This window comes from Quercus robur, chromosome 2, assembly GCF_932294415.1.
Source record: "Quercus robur chromosome 2, dhQueRobu3.1, whole genome shotgun sequence".
NCBI classification, from domain to species: domain Eukaryota; kingdom Viridiplantae; phylum Streptophyta; class Magnoliopsida; order Fagales; family Fagaceae; genus Quercus; species Quercus robur.
Window position 1 is genome coordinate 27,223,190 of NC_065535.1, and position 20,381 is coordinate 27,243,570.

Genomic DNA, 20,381 nt, shown 5'->3' on the forward strand with positions numbered 1-20,381 from the left:
AATTTTTTTCTTTCCTTTGTTTATGTGTTTGTTTCTTTAAAAAAAAAAAAAAAAAAAAAAAACCTTCCAATGCAATCAGTAAATCTAATAATTTTCCAAAAAAAGTAAAAGATTCTAAATAAGAACAAGCAAAAAGCTACGTCCGAAATGGCCAATATTTGTGGAATACTGGAGTCTAAAATTGTGGGCCAAATTAGTGTGTGTTTGGTTCCAAATTAAAAAGGCAGCTTATTTTACTATTTAGTTTATTTTTACTATTATTTATGGCTCCACAGCAATTTTTGATACTATTTATAAGTCCCACTATATTATTTCAGTTAAGTTTTATTTTTATCTACAATATTTTCAACAAAAGATTTTCAATTTCAACAAAATAAACAGATTCCCAACAGACACTTATGGTCCGTTTGGATTGAAGAAGAGAAGGAAAATAGAGTAGAATAAAGTATATTTAATATAAAATTAACTTATTTTTAACTAACTCTAGTCTACTTCCCTCAACTCCCTTATCCCCTCCCGGCTCCCTCCATCCAGCATTAGTCGCAGTTGGCAACTTAGTATAATTGAAAAAAGGGGACAAAACCAATAATTCGGTAGGAAATTTTAGTGAAAAGTAAACACTAAACAGTCATAATACAGAGTCCCACCTAATCGCATTAAATTTTTCCTCTTCTATCTGTTCAAAACAGTCATAATACAGTGTGTGTACGAAAGCTAATGGTTGAATTAAAAGCACTACCCCAACACATACATACTATCAAACAAACGAAGTTGCAGTACAGAGAGAGAGAAAGAATATTCGTGAAGAAAATGGCCATCTCTGACTCTGACAATTCCTTCACGGAGGAGTCTCAAACTCCGCTATTGGAAGGTACGGTGGCCGGAGCTGTTGACTACAAAGGCAACCCTGTCCTCAGAGCCAACTCCGGCGGCTGGAGGTCCGCTTCTTTCATGATAGGTATAGTAAAAACTCGCACTACTTGTGTGCTCGCAGCTCGTTTGAGGTTGTGGGTTCGAGCAGTGATGTGTTCCATCTATTGTCTTACAATAATTACAAACAGCTTACAGCAAAGAAAGTTAACGAACAAAAAGGTTAATTACTTTATGTGTTTAGGTGTGGAAATGGCGGAGAGGTTTTCATACTTTGGAATAGCCTGCAATCTAATAACGTATTTGACGGAGCAACTAGGACAATCCACGGCGACTGCAGCGGAGAACGTGAATGCGTGGTCTGGGACCGCGCAGTTGCTGCCTTTATTGGGTGCATCTATCGCTGATTCTTTTCTTGGTCGCTACCGCACCGTCGTCATTGCTACTCTTATCTACATCCTGGTTCGTCTTCCTCAGTCCCTCTCTCTTACTTTTTCTTGGTCGGTTCTTTTTTATGTGATCACCTTTCTTGCTTTGTTTGATAATATATAGTTTCTATTACTCTCGTAGTTCATCTTTACCCTTGCGGCCTTGCTCCGCGTAGTTTTGTTTTATCATATCTCTGTTCTGTTTAGCAAAACTTTACTTTGTATAAACCTGTCACACAACTCACAGCCTGCTCTATACTTATTAGTTATTACCATTTTAAAAAAAAATTCTATAAAACTTATTTTATTAATATAAATATATTTAAAATTACAATTAAATTTACTATAGAAAATCAAACTAATTTTTAGTAAGGATTGAATAATATATTGTCCAAAGTGTTTTATAAGACAATATCATAATACAAAAGAAGTTTTATTATTAATATTGCATTTAAATACTTGGAAATACAAATTAATTCTTTTAACACTAATATAGAGCGGGACAGGGCTAAAAAGTCTAAGCCTATACTTGCCTCACCATCTTTGTAGGAAGGGAAAAACCTGAACGAGGTAGAGCAAGGTAGGGTGGAAAAAAATTGTTATCCCTCTTACATTATTTGCTTTCCATTCTCGACTCTGAATCTTACTTGGAGGTAATAACTAGCAATATGTTGCTTGATGCAATAATTTTAATTGAGGTTTTTTTCAATATATTTTTTGGGTTGGAATATATGTTATTAGCATTTTTCATTTTCTTTGATTTAAAAAAAAAATTGTTATGTGTATTACAAGCTTGTTTATAATTACTAGCCTCATCACATGCGTGAAGCGCGTGTGAAATGAGCCTTTTTTTTTTTTTTTTTTGGTTAGTGGTCTTATTTTGTAGGAAAAAAAACTATGTTTTTTATTTTATATATATATATATATAATTTTTATTTTGAAAATCTAATTTATAAGTGAATAAATCTATTTGAAAATTAATAGGAGAGTGGTCCTATTTTTTAGGCAATGTTTTAGTGGGAGTTAGAGTTGCATTTTTACCGGATTGTCCTTTAGTTTTGTCTCTACTTAAACATAGGGGTGTAGGGACATTTTTGAAATAAAAAATGAGGAATCCAAACAAGGAAAGTCCCTTAAATAATAGTATAGATAATTATTTTCATTGTTATTTTTATATTTTACTATCTCATTAGGTTCAAACTCATTTTGAAACTTTTACTCACTTGTGAGATTTTTACCATTTATTTATTTGTTGTTAGTAACAAATTTGTCAAAATATTCTTGTTAAGATTTGATTACTTTTTCAATTTTATTTAAATTTCCAATAAAAATTTATGATATATATACCACTTTTAAAAAAATAATTTAATAAATATAAATTTTATTTTATATTTTATTATTATCAAAGGCCTTGTTCCATTTAGGAAGTTTTAGACAATGGGATGTCTATTTCACACCGCGTGTGTTTTTAGAAACTGAAATACATCTTAAAAAAAAAGAAAGAAAAAAAAAGAAACTGAAATATAAAAACTCATGTGCTTATACCGAAAGAATTGAAAGAGCTGGGCCCTAAAAAGTAGTATCTTTAGGCAATGAGGATATATATATATATATATATATATATATAGTATCATTTTCACGTCTTTATATATAAATATATCTATATTTATATCATTTTTTCATGTACGTATATATCATTGTCACATGTAAACACACATACACACATGTACCGTACTTGAGCATCTTGAAGAGAGCGAGACGTATATTTTGTGAAATTTCAACTGTATCTTGGCCGCAACTCAAGAAATAGTGAATTATATAGTGTAAATTTAATACCTTTATGCCAAATGTGATACTCATATATGATCAATAACAGTTCTAAGTATTGGAGCATTTTATGATAATGAAGGTTCAGATGAGTATTTTATTTTGTCAACCTAACACAATCGTCTTTTATTTATTTATTTATTTTTTAATTGCGAATCAAGGTCCTCGGTCATTGGCTTGAGGCATTTTCTCTACCACTTATTATTCTAAAAAACCCTTAGTTTCAAACTAAAATATAAAATAATTCTTTATAGTGTCAATTGATGAAGTAACATGGAATGGCTGTGTGAAACAGAAAAAGGCTGAAAGCATTAACATGAAAAAGGTTCTAAACAAATCAGAGTGGAAGCCGATATAAGAACTCTGTAAGATTGCAACTCACAGAGGGAGGGTTTCTAAGAACCTTTCTGTGATTATATTTTGAGTCATCCTTTTTGGTAGTGAGCCAAGCTTTGTTTCCACCGGTCATTTTCTCGTTCCAAGCTTTGTTGAAGATTACTGTGAGTGAGGCTGGGTCATTGACATCCCATTCACCAAACTTTGAGAATGGTCTATCATTTTCCGCCATCTTTTTACCCTTCTTTCCTTTTCCCTATTTCTATACACTGTTGATGATTCCTTTTCCTTTTGTTTCCTTTTCTCTAGTGGCAACTGAACGGAAATGAAGAGCTGGTTGGGGTTCAATGAATTGGACACAAAATTTTGATGAGATAATTTGGACACAATATTTTGATGAGATAATTTTATGGTTCATTAATGTTAAACTCCTTGGCTTTTATAACTTGCAGCAAAATTAAAATCGGACAAGTGGCACAAAACTGGATTCTAATATATAATTTAATTGAATTTTTTCTTAACTTTTTTTTTAAATATATGATCAGTGTGTAAACCTGTGTATATGCATGGTTACAATTTAAAAAAATCACAATTATATAGTTCAAATTATACTTTTTTTTTTTGGAAAATGTTCAAATCATACATTTTTAAAATATGTAATAATTTCTCATTAGTTTATATATATATATATATATACATATATATTTATATAATTTAGAATTTAATTGGTTTTAGACTCTTCGATTTTTGCATCTAATAATTCACTTATCAGAAAAATTGCAAACTTAGACAAATGGCGGAAAATTGGACTCCAATTGAAATCCAATTTAGAATCAAACTGAATTTGGAGTTTTGGACTCTTCAATTTTTACACTCAACAATTGACTTGGCACAAAATTAAAAATTAAATGCGACATGTGGTGCAAAATTGAAAATCCAATTAAAATTTAATTGGATTTTTTCTAAGTTTTGGCTTTTATATATATATATATATAGACTAGTGCCTCATGTGGAGTATCCCAACCCCAATTCTTACTAATATAAATATAAAAAATTATATTATAATGGGCAAAATATACGATCAATCCATATACTTTAGCCTTTAGCCTATTAGACACATTAGGGACTAAAACCAATGACTTCATGTTTGTTAGGAGTTAAAAGTGATCACTTTAAACTTCAAAGAATAAAATTCTCATGGTTAAAGTTTACAGATTTTTAACCAAAACAAAAAAAGTTTAGAGATCAACAATATATTTTGACCAAATATAATAAATATATAACAGTCACAGTTGATTCATAAAAGTTCAACCGTGATTTTCACTAGCATGGTCCATAGTTCAAGCCAACTCAGGATTACAAGTTAGAACAATCTGTGTAGAGTCCATTTCGATCATGCAGACAAGAATACTATTTTAACACTTTTGAGTGTACATACTAAAATCTATATTTTTATTGGTAATGCACGACTGTTTCAACATCATGCTTTAAACTTCTATGATGTTTTGACGATAATCTTTGACATGGACCAAAATGAATCACAGGGACTAGGCTTGTTGACCCTATCGGCTGTGCTTCCTTCTCTCACTGATTACGTTGACACCAGCAAATCTGTGTCATGTTGTCCTAAGCTTATAGTGATTTTATTCTTCTTCTCTCTATATCTAGTAGCAGTTGCACAAGGAGGACACAAGCCCTGCATTCAGGCTTTTGGAGCCGATCAATTTGATGGAGAAGATCCAGAGGAGCGGAATGCCAAAAGCTCATTCTTTAATTGGTGGTTTCTTGGAGTATGTGGGAGTTCCGCGGTAGCAGTTTTGGCCTTAAGTTATATACAAGACAACCTTAGTTGGGGCCTAGGATTCGGAATCCCTTGCATTTTGATGATAATTGCACTGGTTATCTTCTTGCTTGGAACTAGGACTTACAGGTACTGTATCAAAAGGGATGAGACAAACCCATTTGTGAGAATTGGAGTGTTTGTTGCCGCAATTAGGAATTGTCATACTACCCGTTCGGCAATAGCTATTGAAGAGGAAGCTTGTGGAACGTCACACCATAGCTCTGAACAATTCAAGTAAGAGAAATGATTATCAATTTATCATCTTATACTTTTTGATACATTAGAAAGAAAGGGTAATAGGAAAGCATAAAGCTCAATGAAGTGTAGTCTGTTTTGGTAGGCCACAAGACCCTACAGTCTTGCACTTTACAAATTTTCAACTGGTATTCACATATCCTATTAAAACTACTACTCAACTTATCATTCCTTAAATTTCTTAAGTAATAAGAACATATTTTTTATAAAAAAAAATTCAAGAACTGAAATCCATCCATTTATTAAGATAAGAACATAGATCAAGTCAAAATTAATAGACTACCACAGATTATTATTTGAATTATCATTTATAAGGACGACTGCATACATTGTATATGCAGATGCTACATAATGCATTATTACATTACCATGGAACTTTGATCAGACGATTATAGAATAAAATCCTAGAAGGTAATTGCGGTTCCTTACTGTACGTAGGACCCTTACATCCTTGTAGGCTATAACACTCTGCTATGACAAAAAGATGTTCTACTTAGAGTCTGTTTGGATATCGCCTATTACTGAAAACTGAAAACACTATAACGAAATAATTTTTAAATGTGTGAATGGTACCATGGGACCAGTTTTAAAGTTAGATTTGCTGAAATTCGTACTCGTGGGTCTTGTGAATAGTGCACGGGACCCACAAAAAACATCAAACGCAGGGAGAGAAATAATTTCAATGCAATCCAAACTCAACCTTAGCCCTTGAAAAAGGAAACACACTGTGATGCCCTAGGTTGATTATATTGATTGAGTGTGTGTTATAGGAGTGTGTGATGAGTATCAAATTAGGCATATATGGGTTGATTTAAAATTTATTACCAACTACAAGAATTCTTAATTATGACTAGCCTAGTCTTTTTAAGGTATAGTGCAAATGTGACTATTACTTTTCCTTGGGTTGCTACAAATGTTTTTATGACTCAATGTGACTTAAGGTCATTGCAGCACAACGTGGGCACTGATGGGGATGTCAAGAATTTAAGGGGGAGAGATTGTAATATCCTGAGAGATTGTGATATTCCAATTTATGCGGATTTGATTGGATTGAATAAAATCACAATTTCTAACTTAAAGCATTACTGAGATCCCAAGACACATGGAAGATAGTGAAGAAATATATATGTAGTTACAAGATGAAGCATCTTTGACTCAAAATTAGAAGGAAACTTTGCATAAGACTCTAAAGAAAGATCAATAAGATGTAACGTTGATCTATCATGATTTAGATGAAACCATATTTGAGAAAGTTATAAATGCAACATCATCCAAAAAATCATGGGAGATTCTTCAAACTCTTTGAAGGGAGTTAATAAGGTTAACTAGATAAGAATGCTCGCCTTCAAACGTTGAGAGATGAGTTGGAAACCTTATGCATAAAAGAATCCTAATTAGTTGCGCATTATTTTTCAAGGTTGATAGCTATTGTAAAATCAGTTAAAAATAAGTGTTGAGAAATTGGATGATGCCTATATGGTAAAGAAAATCCTTTGATCATTTGACCAACTCATCGGATCTTTACAAGCCCATGAAGAAAGGTTTAACAATAAGAAGGAAGAGACTTTAGAGCCTATTAAATAATACAATCTTACCCTGAATGAGAAAGGATGTCATGAAAGTACTCAAAGAAGGTCAAGACATTGGTCAAGGAAAAGGATCCAAAGGAAGGAATGGTTGTTGCGATCTTCTAATGACTATGTGAGAAGTCAAAACTCACAAGCCACAAGAGAGTGACAAAGAGGACGTTTCTCAAGGCCATAAAAAAGAAGGTTTGACAAAACAAATGTTAAATGTTATAATTGTCAAAGATTCAAACATTATTGTCCTAAATGTAGAAACGCTATTGAAAATATTGAGGAGAAAGCCAACTCTGTTGAAGATTAAAACGAAAGCACAGTTGAATTTGTTGTTAGTATATAAAAGAGAATAAAAAGAAGAGAAGAATGTGGGGTATCTTGATGAATGTGTGAGAGTAAAAAGATGTTTTTGGAGCTTGATGAATTGGTGACTGTCAATGTTACATTTGGTGATTTGTCCCATGTTCTATTCAAAGGGAAAGGTAAAAATTTTTATTCATCTAAATAATGGAGATCATCAATGTATTTATGATGTCTGTTATGTGCCTAGAATGAAAAATAACATTTTGAGCTTGGGAAAACTCCTTGATAAAGACTATGAAAATCACTTGAAAGACTGTACGTGCTTGATGAGGTACCGTTGAAACAATGTAATAGCCAAGGTACCTATGGCAAGAAATAGTCTTCTAATTAAACATTCAAGTTGATGTCACTAAATGTTTAAGGGCTAGATATAGAGATTCCTCATAGTTTGGCATTTTAGGTTGAGGCATCTAATTGTTGGAAAATAAGATGGTAATTAAGAGCATCACTTTCCATTGAACATCTTGACTAGTTCAATGAAGGATGTCTTGTTGACAAGCAAGTAGGAAAGAAATTTCTAAAAGATGCTACGACGAGAATAACCAAGCTATCATAGCTTGTTCATACTGATGTATGTACGTAGATTGATCATATTGTTATCATTTGGTAAGAAATAACTATTTTGTTCTCTTTTATTGATGATTTTAGTCGAAAAATGTTGGTTTATTGTTTTGAATAGAAACATAGGGTGTTTGGACCATTTAAGAAATTTAAAACATTTATATGAAAAAAAATTGAGAATCTCCAAAGATACATGAGGTGTTTGGAGCATTTAAGGCCTTGAGATTAATAGAGGAGGCAAATTCACATGAATTTAAAGAATTTTATGACAAAAATAAGCTTCACTACCCTATAACATTCTCTTGATCATCACAATCAAATGATGTAGATGAAAGAAAGAATCATTCCATTATTAATATCGATAGGAGAATTTTGAAGAGTAAGAGAATGTACAAAGAACTTTGGGGAGATTCTATTTTCTGTGCAGTTTCTTTGTCCGACCAATGTCCCATAAAGAGTTGTTGGTGGATGTTTTCGCGACAGATTTTCTACAAGCCAGATTCAATCGAACCTGACCACTTTGTGGGCCTAGCTCATGTATTTATTTTATTTTTTTAAGCATGACACAAGCCCATGTGACATATTGGGAAAATTAAGGGAATGTGGTTTGGAGGATATGGCTCGATTCCTTTTGAACCTTTTGCATGAGCCCAACCTGAAAGTTCAAAAACGTGTACAAAACACCTTTGAACGTTTAGACCCCCAAATTACAACTTAACCAATACAAGCAATATGTCAAACAACTAGTGTGCGGAAACTTAACACATGCTATAATACGAAATTGGTTAAAGACTATCTAAGCCATAACAAAATAAAATCACAGCAGATAATAAAAAGGCAAAGATAGAGAGGAAGGAAGATGCAAACACAAAGACAACACGCGATGTGTTATCGAAGAGGAAACCGAAGTCCTCGGCGAAAAACCTCTCCGCCGCCCTCCAAGCGGTAAACAATCCACTAGAAAATACAGTTGGGATACAAGGACAGCAATAGACCCTCCAAGCCTAATCTACCCAGTGCACCTAAGCCCTCCAAGCTTCTTGCTCCAACGAGGTTGCGCCGAACCTTTTTCTTTTCTAGCTTCCCGGATTCCGCTACTAGACCGTAGCATCAACCAATGAAGATTGGTTCCTTCCTAACTGCTTCCCAGAAATCCAAACAACTGTCTCACAGTGATGATGATGGTGAGAACCAGGTTTGGTATAATGCCTTTCAAAGATTTGACAATGGAGAGGAAGAGAGTAGAGGAATTTGAAGAGACTCTAAGGTATAGATTGTAGGTGAAACAATCTTGTTTTTCTTTAGGGTTTCTCTCTCAAAATTCTCTCTGGAAGCTCTCTTTCAATCGTGAGTAAAAAGGGTATTTATACTGGAGTGGGAGAGGAATGTGAAACGTCAGGTTTTACAAAACAGGGGTGGCTCGCGGCTTGACCTCGCGACTTGACTAAGTCGCGAGTTAACCGTATGGCCAGTTGTCCTGTAGTGCTCCAGCTAGCATGACTGTTCATCTTCCAGCATGCTTGGCACGTGTGCTGCTTCTGGCGGCTTGCAGCCGCAAGTCACCCGCGAGTCCCAGCCGCGAGTCTCTGTTTTCTTGCACACTCTTGAGCAATCTTCACTCTATCTCACTCACTACCCTTAAAACAAACCCACCTAAATACAGGGTTACTAAATGCTGAATTACAAGCAAATTTGGCACGGAATAAAGCCAATTAGATGGTTGAATAAATTCAACCTTACAATCTCCCCTTTTGGCTATTCCGTGACAAAACCCTAAAACAGACTCTAGACTTAACATGTGAGTTGGGAACAGTTGAACAAAACTCACTCACACCTAACTCTAGAAGCTGTGAAGCACTTGAATCATATGAGCATAATACTCCTGAAACACAACAATACACCATGATCATTGTAAACAGAAAATTATAAATGCATATGAAACAGGCAATATGTGATCAAGCAAAGATGGAGTTAAGAAACAAACCATGGCTTGATCAACCAAGTGAACACCACAAGGTAGTGATCACAGTGCTCATTCACACTTGGAATGAACACAAGGACATACAAGTTAACAAGCACAAGGCAAGACACTTGTATGCTCAACACTCAACCAATGCATAACACACAAGGCATATGCATTTAGGAACAATCCTACAAGAGCACAAGAGTGACAGTACATAAACCAAAATGCAGAACATTTAGATTAAAGTACTGATTTCAACATAGCATAAAGGCTGCATTAAACAAGGTACATACCATAAAGCCTACAAACTATGCATAAAACATTAACCCTAAAAGCTTACAAAAGCACATGGGTACAAACCACATTATATTGAATAAAAACTTAAACAATATAAACTAAAAGTGTTTAAAGTTTCTCCCCTTCAAAGTGATAAGAAGCTATGATGCACTTGGAGCATATATACTTGTAACCTGAAACACTTGCACAAAACACATTAGACCCTCAAGGTAAAGCAAGTAATAAAATAACAAGTATAATCTAATAAGTAAATTGCGATCAAGTAAATATGATGTGAAACATGTGAGCAACTTGATCATACACCAAAACAGTCAAATAGAAATGACTATGATGATCACATAGCAAAGCAAATGATCATCTGAACAAGCATTTAATGAAGCACAATAGCATAGGGATATATGCATGTCCAAAACACAAACACGATGCAATACAAGAAAACAAACATAAAGAGAATGTCTTCTCCCCCTTGGTATATGCATCTCCCCTATGGAATATCTCTCCCCCTACAAATGTGCATGAGAAATAGAATTTCTTCCTCTAAGGATGTGCACAAGAGTCATAAAGAAATGACAAAACACTCCGACATACTCTTTAGAGTATACTCTCCCCCTTTTTGTCAGGAATAGACAAAGGGTCAAGGAGAAACGAGGGTAAGAGATGAAGGAAAGAATAAAGAGAATGATGCAGGAGGGAAAAATGAAAATTTTTTGAAAACAACTTTGAAAATAACCCTCAATATGCAAAACACGCGATTTTCGCGACTGAGTGAGTCGCCACAAAGTCACCAGTTCAAGCCGCCAAAACACTCAAAGACAAAAGATTGAAAATTTTTCTAAGTGTTTTTCGCGACTGGAAGGTCTACCCGCGAGAGAGTCGCGAGCTGAGCCGCCAAAATCTCTGAGTAACCCTCGCGACTGGACCTTCCACTCGCGAACAAGTTGCCAAAAATGACCCGCGAAGACGCGACTGAGTCTCGCGACTTGACTTACCCGCGACTGAGTCGCCAAAACAGGGCAAAACTGGGTTTCTTGAAAAATTTCAGATTTTTTAACAAAATACTTTCCAAAAACACCTAAAACACTCAAAAATCTTTTTGCGCTTGAATTAACAAAGATTGAGCATGTGAAAACACATTTCATCAAGTACAATCACACAAATGAATATGACATTTATTGAACATAAACTTGTGTGTTGTGTGTGGATATCAACAATGAGATAGTCCTTAGTCTAATGTGAAGTTTCAATGATCAATTCAACCAAGGCATACACAATTAGCACTAGATCAAGTGATCCATCTCAATTATAGAAATATGTATATATGACCTCCCACAAAACTTGATAACATATCTTGGAGCTTTACATTTGACTCCATAACATTTGATCATTTTGATCTCTTGAGACAATCACCTCTCATTGTGAGAGTGATATTTGATATTTCACTTTAATGAACAAGCCTTTGGCTTTTTGAATAAACATTCTCTTTAATATAAGGTCGCTTACCCTTTTTCCTAGTCGAATACTAGAATGTGCGACAGGCTTTTGCAGCTCAATATCTCTTTTCATTTGGAGATTTACATTTGGTGAGCTCTTCTTAGCAAAAACAAAAATAAAGAGTGGGAAGATATATAGACACAAGTCTATGCAAGTTTCAAGATCAACATAACCATTCACTAATTATTCATGACAAGTTTGAAGATCTATTTACAACAATCACATAGATTTCAAGATTTCTCCCACAGTGATATGAGTGCAAAGAAACAAGCAATGCTCGAAAATGCACAAAGCCATTAGCACAAAGGTACAAGGTAAAACAAGTTTTGAGACAAAACTCAACAACGTCGATCAAACTTTTTGATTTTCTACTTTTTATGTGGTTTTGGATTTTTACACACACAAACCAAAGACATAAAAGTAAGATAAAAAAAAAAAAAAAACAATGTATATAAAGATATGCATGACAATGAAGCATCTAATGCATGAAGGGTCCTACAAAGATCGAAAGAATTAGATCAAGGACCAAAGGACCAAAAGCTCAACCATAGGAACCCTTCCTCATCCAAACAGAACAATTGTTTGGAATGAGTGTCTCATGAGAAGTGAGACGAGGGTTGGAAGAATGAGAACCGGAGATGCACATAGACAAGGAGTTAAGAGCATTAAACACTTTCTTTAACAACATGCTATTATCACTAAAATCCGGTTTATTCTTTTTAGCACAACTTCCAAGAAGCTCAAGTTTTTCTTTTCTTTTGATTCTTTTAAAAGCATGAAACTTAGAGCATTGAGGTCTTAGATGACCAAAGGCACTACAATGGTGACACACAATGTGTTTAGGTCCACTAGGCCTTTTGGGAAGGGATCTAGCAATATGGTTTTGTTCCCTCTTCAACTTATGACATTGAGGTCTTATATGACCAATCACACCACAATGGTGGCAAGTTGGAACAAACTTAGATCCATCCAAAGCCTTAGGTTGAGACCTAAACAGAGGCTTTGACTTAACAGTCTTTCTCTCCACATTTTGATTTCTTTTATGTGGAGGAACGTACACCGATTTGTCCTTTAAGGTAGAACACACACTAGGCACAAAATCGGGTACCACAACATGATTGCAACAAATATTATCATCCATTTTATCAATGGGTCCAGCAATCAAACACTTGGCATGCATCTTAAGAGATTCATTTTCACATTTAAGATCATCAACAAGTTTGTTAGACAAAACAAGTTTAGCATCCAAGTCCATATTCAAACATTCAAACTCTTTCAGCTTTTCAAGAGAAATTTCAGCAAGTTTTTTATATTTCTCAACCAATTTGTTGGATTCATTGAGCTTAACAATCAAATCATCCTTTTCACAAAATAACTTGCTCAAATTCTTTTGAAACTTCTTAGCATTTTTCTTCAAGAGTTTGTCAACAACACCCATGGATTCAAATAACATGTCATCACACTTATGAGGATTAACACTCATAGAAGCATTTTCACAAACATGTGGCATGTTACATTCATCACCAACCAAATCATGCAAAGAGGCATACAAAGCACAATCCATGGCAAATAAACACAAGGGGTCAAGGATCACACTTAGGTATTTAAACCACAACAAGTGTACCCGCTCTAATACCAATTGAAAGTTCAAAAACGTGTACAAAACACCTTTGAACGTTTAGACCCCCAAATTACAACTTAACCAATACAAGCAATATGTCAAACAACTAGTGTGCGGAAACTTAACACATGCTATAATACGAAATTGGTTAAAGACTATCTAAGCCATAACAAAATAAAACCACATCAGATAATAAAAAGGTAAAGATAGAGAGGAAGGAAGATGCAAACACAAAGACAACACGCGATGTGTTATCGAAGAGGAAACCGAAGTCCTCGGCGAAAAACCTCTCCGCCGCCCTCCAAGCGGTAAACAATCCACTAGAAAATACAGTTGGGATACAAGGACAGCAATAGACCCTCCAAGCCTAATCTACCCAGTGCACCTAAGCCCTCCAAGCTTCTTACTCCAACGAGGTTGCGCCGAACCTTTTTCTTTTCTAGCTTCCCGGATTCCGCTACTAGACCGTAGCATCAACCAATGAAGATTGGTTCCTTCCTAACTGCTTCCTAGAAATCCAAACAACTATCTCACAGTGATGATGATGGTGAGAACCAGGTTTGGTATAATGCCTCTCAAGGATTTGACAATGGAGAGGAAGAGAGTAGAGGAATTTGAAGAGACTCTAAGGTATAGATTGTGGGTGAAACAATCTTGTTTTTCTTTAGGGTTTCTCTCTCAAAATTCTCTCTAGAAGCTCTCTTTCAATCGTGGGTAAAAGGGGTATTTATACTGGAGTGGGAGAGGAATGTGAAACGTCAGGTTTTACAAAACAGGGGTGGCTCGCGGCTTGACCTCGCGACTTGACTAAGTCGCGAGTTAACCGTATGGCCAGTTGTCCTATTTTGTCCTGTAGTGCTCCAGCTAGCATGACTGTTCATCTTCCAGCATGCTTGGCACGTGTGCTGCTTCTGGCGGCTTGCAGCCGCAAGTCACCCATGAGTCCCAGCCGCGAGTCTCTGTTTTCTTGCACACTCTTGAGCAATCTTCACTCTATCTCACTCACTACCCTTACAACAAACCCACCTAAATACAGGGTTACTAAATGCTGAATTACAAGCAAATTTGGCACGGAATAAAGCCAATTAGATGGTTGAATAAATTCAACCTTACACAACCCATGTGTGCTACCAAGCGAGTTAAGGACAGGTCTTATGCTCTAGCTGTTTGTGGCCTAAGTTTTTTGCCCTGCTCTCTTTTCCACCCAAAAAACACAATTGACTCCAATCTTATTACCTCAACCTATTATAGCCATCAAATGCAACTACCAAGAGCCTACAATGACTAGGAAACAACAACTTAGAATAAGCAACTTTATTCCAAAAATTATGTAAAAAGGAACCAACTCATTTCCTAAGCATAAAGAAACCTACACCAAATCATGGAAATAGTACCTAGGAGTTCCAAAGTCTCTTTCCCTACCCAAAAACTAGTCATTAGTAGCACTCCAAACTCAATATAAAATGCATCTCATCAGCTAAAAAATGACTAATCACGTTTTACCCTTGGAGCTAAAACTTTAAAACAAAAGTCTTAGTTAGCATAGATTCTTATCATTCTGAAACTTAGGGGGTGGAAATATTGGTACAGAGGAAGCTCCCTCTCTCTCTCTCTCTCTCTCTCTCTTTCTCTCACAACCTTTCTCAGTTTCCTCTTCCTGTTGTTGGTGGGTCAAAATTTCAAACCTAAAGTTCTAAGTATATTTTATGCATTTTTGTTATTGTAATTTTGATTTATCTCTTGTTAAAGCACTATTAGCTTTTGTTCATCTCACATTTAGAATTTTGGGTTTGAATTTTCACAAATAATCACTTCTAAAGAACCTAAGGATAGTTTTGGGCCTATTCTTGAATTTTGGTCTTTGTCGTAAAAATGTCCACAACAAGAATGTAGGAGGAAAATCCCTAAAACACGCTTAAAGTGAAAGAAGCCAACGATTTCACATTTACTTGTTCTAGGGAACATTGCATATATGTTCATGTATCGGATCAAGAGATGTTCAACATTCACATGGATTTCCAAGAAGTAACTAATTATATATATATATATATACACACACACACATATGTGGGTGATACATGATACTACATTCACATGGACTTCCAAGAAGTAACTAATTGTAACATTCTTGTCAAGTTGGGTATGTTGCTACAACATCTAGTGTTTGTCATGGGTTTTGGGTCAGAAATTATTAAAGGAGTTGCATTTGCTGCAAGTAGTAGCCATAAAGATATTTGTGGACTATAAGTCAATGCTCTCTATTGTAAATAAGCTATTGTTTCAAGGCAAAATTTGCCAAACAGTATGATTCTGAAAAAAATTTAGGCGAATGGCATGCGTTCAAAGTTTATTAGTTAGTTAGATTGTTTTTTGGAAATCGAGTATAGCAAAATCGAGTTCTAGCCAAAATCGCCAAAATCGAGTTTAATATACTCGACTTCCTACCAAGAATTTGCTCTAAGATGGATAAAAAAGGAAGTCGAGTATAGTAAACTCGATTTTGGTTGGAAATCAATTTTGCCGTACTCGATTTCCAAAATAGAGTCCAACTAACTAATAAACTTTAAATACATGCCATCTGCCTAAAATTTTTCCAATATTATTCTGTTTGGCAAATTTTGCCTTGTTTCAAAATAGAAGTAAGAAAAATTGATACCATATATCAATTTATTCGAGAATGTATTGACAAAAACAAAGTTCAACTTGAGTTCGTGATGTTACATGATCAAGGTTTTAGATATACACACCAAGCCACTCAAATAAGACACTTCACAAATACTAGCCTTGGAGTGACCAGGGGATGTTAGAAGTTTACTTGTTTTAACTAAATTCTCATTAATAACACTACTTTTATGAATTAAATAACAATTGAGTCCCCCCTCAAAAAAAAAAAAAAAAAAAAAAATTGAGTCAATACATGTGAGAAATCTCCCGATGTTAAGCTGAAAGTTTATAAATGTAGTGACTTTATATAATAAATGTAATCAAAGTTGAAAGTTATATGGTGTAGTATATATGGCCCAAATATCTGTCTATTTGTAACTAAGTATCTGTTTGGATACTAATGATAATGTTGAGCATCTGCGTTTTGGCTTCTTTATTTATTTTTTTTTTGAAAAGAGCGTTTCATGCTTTTGCACTATACACACATTTAGAAATTATTTTGCTATAGTGTAGTGACCCAAAAAGGGGGGTCTTGCATTCCATGGAATCCCACATCGCCTAGGGAAGCACATGGGAATGTGTTTATAAGGAATGACCTCCCTTCAATGTGTAGAGGCCTTTTCCCCAGCGCAACCTAGGGAAGAACAAAATCATGAGAAGTATGGGCTCCAAAGTGGACAATATCTACACAGTTGGGGTGGGGTTATTATAGATGGTATCAGAGCCATGCCCTAGCTGGAAGTGTGGGCCCCACACGCGAGGACGCGTGTGCCCGTAAGGGGGGTGGATTGTAGTGACCCAAAAAGGGGGGTCTTGCATTCCATGGAATCCCACATCGCCTAGGGAAGCACATGGGAATGTGTTTATAAGGAATGACCTCCCTTCAATGTGTAGAGGCCTTTTCCCCAGCGCAACCTAGGGAAGAACAAAACCATGAGTATGGGCTCCAAAGTGGATAATATCTACACAATTGGGGTGGGGTCATTATAGACAAATGTAACGCCCCAAAATTCATAGGCAATAAAAGTCTATTTAATCTGAATAATCCATAAAAAATATTAAATAAAAGGAACTAGCAACCTTGAATCTGATTACAAAAGTCAGAGCTCTAATTCACCAAATACAAAACATCCACAAAATAATTCTCCAATACAAAGTTTAATGCCATAAAATAATAATAAAATTCTCAGTTCCACAAAAACAGTTTGTAACTTCTGTCTCCCAAGAATCTCTACTCCACTAATCCACCTAATGTATCTGTAATGGGAAATAAAGGGGGGGGTGAGATAACTCAATAAGTGGAATTCACTAACATTGGGGTGTGGGAACAAACCTTTCAAATAAATAATTCTTTCAACAGATTCACAACTTATAATTCACCAATATTTTGTCATCAACTATTTCATGTAAAAGAAAATAATATCTTTATATTGTGAGCCATCATAATATATATATATTGATACCATCACATAAACAATTTCCTAGGCTTTTCTCGTGGTCAACGTTTACGCCCCGTTGACAGGGTTGTGTTGTCCCCTTTTTGGGACTGGAACCTCCTTTCATCCCATTTCTCAAGGATGGCTCCTTTGGAACCTAAAGGTACACTCCCTTGCTAAGGAGCTTCCTTTTGGATCCTCAATAGTATGCTCCCTTACTAAGGAGCTATCAAATGTGCACTGTCCCCTTTTGGGACCGTCCCTTGCTAAGGACTAGCTGCAGCATGATTGTCCCTTGCTAAGGACTAAATATCATACTGAGCTTCTAATCACGACTTGCCATAGGTTTTCAAAACATATTCAATATGCTCACAAAATAATCCATTCATACTTCTCAAAATATAAAGACATATTCACACATACAAGTTTAAATAAAATTAGGTTGTCCCACAAGTTTTTCATAAAACGAATAGCCAATGTGCACATCAAACATTTGTAAAATATTCATTTATATATAGAATATCAACATATTCTTTCATATAAAATAGTTTAATAATTAACACCGTTTTGGGAAACCCCCCAAAATTAGTAAACACCACTTATCTCTTAGTTGCAAAAATAAAGGAAATCAACCTCCCTTGAATTACAACAATTCAGTAGAATTAGAACCTAGCAATACCAAAAATAGGTTCATCAATACACAAATTCCCACTTAAAAATCTATTTTCACACTTAAAATGGTTTTATCCTAGACAACATTGATTTATCCAAAATCCTCTATTTATTCACCTAACTATCCAATTTACTTTCAGCTTTGATCAGATTTTTGGACTTATAAATATTGTTGCCTAATTAGAATATTCATGAAACTTCAATCAATCTCAGAGCCAATAGAGGTATGACTATACATACTATTCATACATAATCAAATTTCAAAGCCTGGACCATACGACTATATAAACAATTCTTATTATAATATTATAATCATCACTCCAAAGACCCAAAATCTATTACACGGTTGAACTAGTGTGAAAGCAAAATAACCAGTCAACAATTGTGGCTTAGTGTGAATGCATAATAACCAGTCAATGGCTTAGTGTGAATACAATAACAACCGGTCAACAATGGTGGCTTAGTGTGAATGCAATAACTTAAGCATTCTTTTCACTTTAACATGGTGACCAAGTCCAACATATTACTCTATTTGGCTCAATCTCACATTTGTGTTCCTTCCTGACATATTGGCCAAATCTTTATCTAATATAATACAATTATAGGAACCCTTTTTCTATTAGAATAATGATAGTTTAGGTTCATATCAATTGCAAGCTATATGACTATTCAAACTTCCTAAATCTTGAGCATTAGAAACATCGTACCTGAAGACTCCAACTCAACGCCACAGTGGAGAAAGGCAGAATTCAATTGTCGGCTGAAGCAAAAAGAAATCCCATCAGAAAAACACGTGTGACCTAAGAGGAAAAAGGCTAGGGTTTTCAAGGTCCATATTTGTACTTATGTCACCTTACTTGGGCTTCATATTCCATAGAATTTATCTTCTTTTTAATACTTTAGGCCCAAATTTATTTTATCCATTTTAATTATAGGCCTCTATTAGAAATTTACGTATAATAATTTAATTGGTATCAAATTATGAGGTGTTACATATAGTATTTTCTATTTTCAGTTTTCAACAAAATAAACGGTATCCAAATACACACTAAGAGTGAAGAAAAGAAATAATAATACAAAAGAGTTTTTCTTGATTCCATTCTATTTTCATTTGAAAGTGAGAGTCCCTTCATTAAGAGTGATGCGAGTATGGGAGTTTTAAGTGTGTGAAGTTCCACCAACTTTTCGATATAGCTTATTTAGGTCTTAAATGCAATTATGCAAATATACTATAATAAAAGGTTTTGAATTGCTCATTTCATTTACTAAACTAATAAGATGTTTTGAATTGCATACTTTGACCAAAAGTTATCTTACATGGCAATTTGTGTCTTCTAATGTGGTAGGTTTCTTAACAAAGCCTTGTTGTCTGTAGACCGTCATAAAGAAGAAGGTAAGGTTTGTACTATTAGTGAGGTTGAAGAAGCAAAGGCAGTGCTTAGGCTTTTTCCAATATGGGCTACGAGCTTGGTATACGCAATAGTATATGCACAGCACTCAACTTTTTTTACCGAACAAGGGGCTACCCTAGACAGAACACTTTTTCCTGGCTTTAAGATACCAGCAGCTTCATTACAATTCTTTATTAGCCTAGCCATTGTTCTTTTCATTCCTATATATGACCTTATTTTTGTTCCTATAGCAAGAGCTTTCACTGCTAAACCCTCTGGCATCACAATGCTACAGAGAATTGGAATTGGGATGCTTTTATCTGCAACTTGCATGGTAGTTGCGGCTCTAGTTGAAATAAAAAGGCTTAGTACTGCTAAAGAATTTGGGTTGGTTGATAAGCCAAATGTGACTATTCCAATGAGTGTGTGGTGGTTGGTTCCTCAATATGTCTTGTCAGGAATTGCTGATGTTTTCACCTTGGTTGGTTTGCAAGAGTTCTTCTATGATCAAGTCCCAATTGAATTAAGGAGTGTGGGTATTGCCCTTTACCAAAGTATTCTCGGTTTGGGCAGCTTATTAAGCAGCCTCCTTGTCTCAGTCATTGAGGAAGCAACCGGTGGTTATGGTAGATATAGTTGGTTTTCTGATAATCTTAATAGGGCACATCTTGATTACTTTTACTGGCTACTTGCTGGACTCAGTGTAGTAGCATTCGGTGCTTACTTGTATTTTGCTAAATCTTACATTTATAATAGGCCTGTAAATATAGTATCATTATAAGT

General features: G+C 35.0%; 1 protein-coding gene across 2 annotated transcripts in view; it reads left to right on the forward strand.

Annotated features, from left to right (window-relative positions):
* The first annotated feature begins 696 nt into the window (after positions 1-696).
* Positions 697-20,381, forward strand: part of LOC126713125 (protein NRT1/ PTR FAMILY 5.10-like) — a 37,860-nt gene continuing 18,175 nt past the window's right edge. Inside the window, exons 1-4 of one of the 2 annotated variants that reach the window (XM_050412779.1) lie at positions 697-958; positions 1,115-1,332; positions 5,006-5,538; positions 19,554-20,379. In XM_050412779.1, coding sequence (XP_050268736.1) covers positions 718-958; positions 1,115-1,332; positions 5,006-5,538; positions 19,554-20,379 — 1,818 coding nt within the window. In that variant the 5' untranslated portion in view covers positions 697-717. Of the gene's footprint in view, positions 959-1,114; positions 1,333-5,005; positions 5,539-19,553; positions 20,380-20,381 lie in introns of those variants that run through there. The other variant, XM_050412780.1, reaches the window with a different exon arrangement.